The following is an 8,210-nucleotide window of genomic DNA, read 5'->3' as shown; positions in this document are numbered from 1 at the left end:
TCAGGACTTTTTTGTTTGAGCCAAGAGTCTTGCTAAATTGTCTAGGCTTCTCCTGGGATCAAGTGATTCTCCACCTCAGCCTCCTGGATAGAGGGTGATATAGGCTCACTCCACCACATGTGGCTCCATTAGGATTTTTGATGATTTTATTCAGGGTCACAGGTGAAACTGTGGTAAAACATTTCATTTATACCACACTGAAGGACACATTTCCCACCATTTATTAATAACTTTATTGAGATATAATTCACATATCCAATAATTCATCCCTATAAATTACACAACTCAACAATTTTTTAGTTTACTCAGATTTATACCACTGCCATCACAATTCAATCACTTTAGAACATTTTCATAAAACCCAAAGGAAATTATGTACCCATTAGCAGTCAATCCCCAGTATCTACTAAACAAAAATTCCAGTCTTGGGAAACCTCTATTTCTGTCTCTATTTGTTTACCCTGGACATTCCCTTTAATGTCTATATAACATATGGTCTTTTGTGACTGCCTTCTTTCACTCAGCCTGGTATATTCAAGGTTCCTCATGCTGTAGCAGATATCTGGACTTCATTTCTTTCTTTTTTAAAAAACATTTATTTTTTAGTTGTAAGTGGACACAATATCTTTATTTTATTTTAATGTTGTTCTGAGGATCGAACCCAGTGCCTCACACATGCTAGGCGAATGTTCTACCTCTGAGCCACAACCTCAGCCCAGGACTTCATTTCTTTTTGTGAGTAATAGCTGACTGTATGAACAGACCACATTTGTTAGCTGACATTTGGTTAGTGGACATTTGGGCTGTTTCGAGTTTTTGTCTGTGTAATTCTGACAAGTTTTTCTGTTGCACAGTGCTTAACTTTGAACAACACAAGTCAGAAAGTCAAAAAGAGAAGGATATTAATAGCAATAACAAAACTATACATGATCTACTTTGCCATAATTTTAGATTTTTCAACCATTTCCAAATGCATATTCATAGGTCCTTGTCTTGACAGGGAAACTGGCATTGTTACACTGCTTAAGAACTAAGAAATCCTTGGAGCTAGAGCTGGAGCTCAGTGGCACAGTGCTTGCCTAGCATGTGTGAGGCACTGGGTTTGATCCTTAGTACCACATTAAAAAATATACAAATAAAGGCATTCTGTCCATCTACAACTACAAAATTTTTTTTTAAATTAAGAAATCCTCAAACGTTAGATGTTCACTAAGATCCCTTCTTAAACTAAGGGAACAACTTAGTCTTTCTATTACTTCTCCTTGAATAGAAAAGACCATAAAGACCATGTTGCAGATGTTCTGTGTCCTAGGGAATAAACAACAAATATCACTGAGCCGCTTGCAAGCAGCAAGCACAGGAGACTGAGCCTTGGACAGAACTGATCTCATGAGCATGACTTGCCAAGCTGCCCTGGAGTGCCCTGTTTGGGTCTCAAATACTTGGAGCCCTCACCAATTTCCAACTCTGATGGGCCTTCTTTCTTGCTACTAATCTGCTTGTCCTTAGGCAGTGTTCCATGCCCCCCGCCCATAGAGACCCTCACTGCAGACTCTACCCTGCCAATGATCTCCATCTCTGAAAGTATGGACCCAACAGCAACGCAGGCTTCTATACTAGTTTAATACCCTCTGGGCTCTAGGTCTGCCATGTGCTTTCAAGTGGTGCAAGAAACTCAGGGGGTGCTCAGTGACTGTGTGGGCATGTATGACCTATAGGATTTGCAATCAAGAATACGTATGTGAGGTTAAAAAGACAAAAGAAATTTTTTTGTGTATGTGTGATGCTGGGGATTGAACCCAGGGCCTTGTGCATGTGAGGCAAGCACTCTACCAACTGAGCTATATCCCCAGCCCAAGACAAAAGAAGTTTACGAACTTAGCTGCATTTATATTTTATTAAATGTTGAACATTGCTCCAACAATCAAAGCACTTGGGAACCTCAACGTATTCCTAAGGCTCTCTCATCAGCTATTGTAGAATTATATTTACACAACTTCATTCACTAAATTTATCTGAAAGGAACACATTCAGAGGCATAGAAAGCACTTTCATAAAGATTTCCTTCATTAGAATCAAGAAGAAAAAACACCAAAAGGAAGGTTTAAGTAACCAATTTCTTCCTTTGCTTTGCATTTCAGAGTACTCTTACTCTGTATTCTTGGAATTAACTTTATTGAAATCCAGTGAGTTTTACCCGATGCCAGCATGGGAGGCACAGCATGGAAGACTGAGTCACAATTTACTGCTGGGGGGCCCTGCTAAGCTTTGCCATTCTTTCAGAGGAGGGTTTCCCTGGGAAGCCAGCTTTTTTAGGTAGTCACTGGGCTCCAGGTGGGGAATATCAGGATTCTGCCTGTAGTACTTCTGCAACGTCTCCAGAACTGTGGGCAACCCAATTGTGGAAGCATAGAACATGGGCCCACCCTTGTGCCTTGGCCAGCTACACCCATTCAAGTAGATGGCATCAATGTGCTCTGGGCCAGCAGCCATCCCTTCTCCCAAAATACGGAACCCTTCATTGATGAGTGCATACAAGCAGCGCTCAAGGATCTCATCCTTGCTAATGACACGGGGTTCAATATGATGGGTTTCTCTGTACTGTGACAGAAATTTGGAAAGCCAGGGATCAGGTTTGTGAATCCTTCCCAATGGCTTGTCATACTGAAACCACCCCCGCCCTGTCTTCTGCCCATAGCGTCCTGATTCACAGAGCATATCAGGAATCGGGCAGTATCTTCTAGTACCCCGCTTTCGGACAGGAGTACCAGGAGGCAATGTGGGTCCAGTAAGACCTTGATCCTGGCGAACTTTCCAACCCACATCCAACCCAGCAAGGTCAGACCCTCGAAAGGGTCCCATTTTAAAACCAAACTCCTCCAGCACCTGATCTATCTCCTCTGGCTTGCTACCTTCTTCTAACAAGAAATATGTCTGGTCAAAATAAGGGACTAGCATTCGATTACCAACAAAGCCATGGCAGTTGCCTACGACTACGCCAATCTTCTTAATCTTTTTGGCTAAGTTCATAACAGTGGCAATGGTGGTGGGGGAAGAATGTCGGCTAGGAATAATCTCTAACAACTTCTTTACATGAGCTGGTGTGAAGAAGTGCATGCCAATAACCAAATGCGGCCGATCCGTGGAAGAAGCAAATTCATCCACGTCCAGGGCTGAAGTATTGGTGCACAAAAATGCTTCTGGCTTGCACACAGCTGACAGTTCAGCAAAGACTCGTTTCTTCAGCTTCATATCCTCAAATACTGCTTCGACAACTAAGTCTACGCTAGCAAGCTCCTTCATAGATGAACTGAACCTGAGTTTTGGTCCTGACCAAGGCTGGTCATTCTGTGGCATTTCGGATGCTGCCTTTTCCAAGCTGGAAGTTATTATCTTCTTTGCAGTTTTGAGCTGCTTTTGATCTACTTCTACAGCAACCACAGGAATTTTCGCCCTTAGAAAAGTAATGACAATGCTTCGGCCCATGGTTCCCAAGCCTGCAGAGACAGTGAAGGAGAAAATGAATGATTCAATGGATGGGGAATTCGAAACTAGCTTATTGGACCACAGTTTCTATGGCAATGTGCCATATTGATACCAGCCCTACCCTGCCTTGTTGCCCATATCGTTCTGATTCACAGAGCATATCAGGAATCAGGTAGTATCTTGTATTATCCCACTTTTGGGCAGAAGTGCCCGGAGGCAATGTGGGTCCAGTAAGACCTTACCCCTGGCAAACTTTCCAAACTACATCCAACCCAGACAGATGTCAGAGCTTTCTAGTGGGCACAAGAGAGCAGTGGAAGACTACATCACAAATTGATGGTGGTTTTGAGGTAGGAGGTGTGAATGCATCCAGGGACCACAAAGACAAGAAAATTGATCCCAAATACTTATCTGCAAGAGTGAAATGCCATGCTTGAAATGTGCTACAAATATCAATCACAGTTTGGAAATCCTGGAGTGAGAGATTCATACAGAGAAGGGTTAGAGAGGAGTAAATAGTGCCCACAGTCTGGAGACAGAAAGCCAAGGTCAGGCCCTCACACCACTAGAGTTTAGCTCACTCTGGAAAAGGTTAGCATCTCTAGGCCTCACACATAAGACGAAGGCAGTTTGAGGACTTGGGAGAGAATTACTGGAGCTAACAGGAGTAGTGATTTCAGCATAGAACCTGGGACCTGGTGTCCTGAAGTAAATGTTAGCTCTTGACATGCACACATTTGGAGAAGCCCATGAACCGCCCCCACGTGCTTACCAAGGACACCAACGGAGGAGATGGGTCGTGCTGATGCTGTTTTCCATGAGGCCCCAGAGGGAGTGGACCATTTACTTGCATTCTTTTCAGCAAAGAAAGCATATTGCAGGGCTCTAGCCTGCCCTGATCCCTGAAGGTACATAAACAGCTCCGCTTCCTCCTTGATGCCCACTTCATAGGGATACTTCACAGAGGCCTGGACTGCACGGACACAAGTCTCCGGAGCCAGGCACCCAGGGTACTGCTTCTGCATCTTTGCAAAGGCTTCCCTGAAAATGGTGTCCATGTTGGGCAAGCTTGGCACTGGCTTGTTCAAGATTCTGCGGGATTCTAAAGGTTGATCTGAAAAGAATAAGCATGATCAGAGATTTGAGAATGTTACTTAAACAAAGGAAATTGATTATATAATAACAGCAGCAGCAGCAACAACAACACCTGGTTCAGATTCAAAGTACAGAAGTACATACTGTTCATCAAGATATTTAATGGAACACCAATACCATATTTCTGACATTTTTGTAACTTAGTCCTATAAGAGAATCTAAGAGAATCAAAGGATTTTAAGTTACCAAATGAATGCATAAAAGTTATATTCTTTTAACCCCTATTATTTTTAGTTATAGAAAAAAGTTCAGAATTACTATTTGAGATCTGAAATAATCTGAACACTATTCTTAAAAATATGAAACCTTTCAATTACCCATGATAGAAGACATTGTAATATGGTTGGAAGAGAACTGAAAGTTCATTATAAATCTTTCAAGATTGGCTATTTGATTTTCAACACATAGAAAAAAATTAATCAAATAGTGCTGGGAGAACTGAATACCCAATTCAAAATTGATTAATTAATTTAATTAAATAATGCATAGATCCTTACCTAGCACAATCTATCAATGAATCATAAATCCATTGAAGAATAAAAACTGAGCTTTGGGGGCTGAGGCAGGAGGATTGTGAGTTCAAAGCTTGCCTCAGCAGCTTAGCAATGCTCTGAGCAATTTAGCGAGACCCTCTCTAAGTAAAAGATAAAAAAGGGTAGAGATGTGGCTCAGTGGTTACCCTGGGTTCAATCCTGGTATTAATAAAAAGGTCAGGGGGTGGGTACTGTAAGAATTTCTAGAAGAAAATAGGAACATTTTTATGTTCTTAGGCTAAGTGATATCTTATATAACATCAAAAGCATAATCCATAAAGGAAAAGTAATTAATAAATTGAACAAATTAAAATGAAAGACTTTTATACTACAAAGGACATCATTAATAAAATGACATGAAAATCCATAGGAGAAAATATTAGAGTAGTGGGCAGAAAGTGTCATCCTCTAGATGTCCATGTCCCAATCCCCAGAAACTATGAACAAATCAACTAATCTGGCAAATGGATTTATACATGTAATTAAGATTAAAGACTGAGATGGGAGGTAACCTTCTATTATTTGTGTGGCCCAATATAATCACCTGGGAGAAATTCAATAACCAGAAAGGATCAGAGGTATATCATGTGATGGTCTGGACCTGCTGGCAATGCTGTGGATTTCATATGGGAGAAGGATTCTAGTTACTCCATATTATTACCAAATATTAATACCAAATAACACTTGGTATTGATGTCATTTTTACTACACTCATTCCAGTGATTCTGTATCAGCTATCTATAGCACATATTTCATACAAAGCTGTGATCCAGATTTGGCTTCTAGCTATTGTCATCTCAGGGATAACTGGGGGAGGACCTGCTTCCAGACTCACTCAAGGGGTTGTTAGTTGGATTCAGTCCCTTTTGTGCTTTTGGACCAACAGCCTCAGTTCCTCCCTCACTATGGGCTGAGGTCACCCTCAATTCTTTGCCACATGGCTTCTCCACAGGGCCGCTCACATCCTGTCACTGGCTTCTGTCAGTGTGAGCAAGTGAGTAAGCAAGAGATGGGCAAGACTACAGCCAGAGCCTGTTGGTAACCCAGCCTCAGAAATGACGCCCTATTATTTGAGGCTGTCTACACATTCACTGTAATTTTAACGTACGTTTCCCTTCATGGTGATGTTGAGCCTTTATCACATGCTTATTAGCTATTTGGATATCATACTCTCATGGTTATGTATGTGCTCAAGTTTTGCTAACATTTGTATAAAAGAGTAAATATGTGACAAATTGTAGATGCCAAATGTCGAGCTATTACAGACACTATTTTCTATCAGTGGTACTATTTCAAGAGTAAATCATTGTATGAAAAATGTATGTCTTAGTTATGTACACAGGATTCATACCAAGCTTATAAAGCAGCTCCATTACAGAAAGACCTCTGACTCTGGCACTAGTGTGGAGCCTATGTCCCAGGGATCATAGTCTGGATGTCATCATGTGCACAGGGGGCATTATGAAATCTCATCCCCTTGTTGTAAGCTATGAGGCAAGCCTGTTCCTAATACTTGACTACTTGCAGAGTTGAGAAGAATGCTTTTCTAAATGAATGATGTCCCACCTGGTTAGAGCAGCACTCAGGAGAGGAGCAAAGACAGTGGTTATTACCATGAGGGCCCTGCTGACCCTGTTGCTTTGGAGAAATGTGAACCGTACTCAAGAGACCCACAGATTACTTGCTCAACTATTCAGTCCTCAATGTGAGGAGAGGCAAGCTCAGCAGAGAAGGATGGGACAAGCTACAGTCCACTGCTGGCTCCATTCATTGGTGACCTAGAAGGGAGGCAAGAGTGGACAGTGGGGAGAGCAGGAGCGGGAGGACATGTATGTAGAGGGCAAGTGGATAAGGAAAGAGGCGCAGCTGTCTGCATTGTGACCTGAACCTACTGCTGGCTTAACCCACACCATGGAACAGGGCAGATGGATCTGGATGTCCCAGAGCTGGAGCTCTGTCCTGCCACACTGCTGCTGCTCCCACCATGCCTGGGGCTGCCTCTCAACAGCACAGTCATATCAGATTTCTTTCAAGAGTTTAAGATGCCTACCCAGGGCCCACCACAGATTTAGTTAAGAATCCTTAAGGGTGGGGCCTGAGCCAGGCAATTTTTTTAAAAACAATTAATGACTTTTTAAAATAACTTTATTTATTTATATTTTTATGTGGTGCTGAGGATTGAACCCAGTGCCTCACACAAGCACTCTACCATGCAGCCACAACCCCAGCCTAAGCAGGATGATTTTTTTTAAAAGAGTTTTTTACAGTTGTTTTGAGCTATACCTCCAAAAGGTCCAAGAGCAGGGGGTGTGTCAGCCACTGTCTCTGGGACAGCCGCAGGTTCTGGCAAGTTTGTCTGAGGCCAGTAATTGGAAAGAATAAAAGGGAGAAAATGAGCAAACCAACCAGAAAAGAAAAGCCTGCTTAATGGAATGAAGCAATTTTTTCTGACCCACATCATCCTGTTATCCTGGGATCCTCAGAACCTCTCAGGCTGTGTGTGGGCATCCTGGGAGCTCTCCCAGGCACCTGTCCAGGACAGCCTAGAGCCAGATGAAGCACATCCATGGGACAGGTTTGGTCAGGGCGCAGTCAGCCAGCTTTTCCCTGCCTCGTCTCCTGTCTCTCTCTTTCTGTGGCTGGAGTTGAAGATGCTGTTTTCTTCCACTGTTGGGTTATTAGCAAAGAACACAGGCAGAACTTCCCCTTTACATCTATAGGGACAGTTGTTTGGAAAGTATTTCTTCTACACTTGGTAATCTTAATATCACTCAGAGCAGTGTCGAGTGGAATACTTTTTCTTTATCCACTGTGTATGGTTTAGTTTTGTTCTCCATGTACCATGGTGAGAACTATCAATTTTGATCTTACTAAGTTGTTAAATAAAGTTATGATACAGTTGTAAATGAGTCACTCAACAGTACCTACAGAATAAGAGCCTAGTATGGGCAGGTCAGCAGTACTTGCCCAGGGAAAGCTGAAGAGAGGCACTATGTAGTGATTCGGGTATACTCATAACTGAACTCTTCATTGGCC

General features: G+C 42.3%; 1 protein-coding gene across 1 annotated transcript in view; it reads right to left on the bottom strand.

Annotated features, from left to right (window-relative positions):
* Positions 1 to 209: 209 nt before the first annotated feature.
* LOC124105457 (peroxisomal bifunctional enzyme) overlaps positions 210 to 8,210 on the bottom strand; it is a 33,213-nt gene continuing 25,212 nt past the window's right edge. The window contains exons 6-7 of the mRNA XM_046462619.2: positions 4,259 to 4,600; positions 210 to 3,497 (exon numbers count right to left, since the gene is read on the bottom strand). Of these exons, the coding sequence (XP_046318575.1) occupies positions 2,236 to 3,497; positions 4,259 to 4,600 (1,604 nt within the window). The 3' untranslated portion in view covers positions 210 to 2,235. The remainder of the gene's footprint in view (positions 3,498 to 4,258; positions 4,601 to 8,210) is intronic.

Source organism: Marmota monax, unplaced genomic scaffold (genome assembly GCF_021218885.2).
Source record: "Marmota monax isolate L192 unplaced genomic scaffold, Marmota_monax_Labrador192_F-V1.1 WCK01_AAM20220418_F8-fsc00100, whole genome shotgun sequence".
Taxonomy (NCBI): domain Eukaryota; kingdom Metazoa; phylum Chordata; class Mammalia; order Rodentia; family Sciuridae; genus Marmota; species Marmota monax.
Note: the sequence above shows the minus strand (reverse complement) of the source record. Positions and strands in the feature narration are given on the sequence as shown.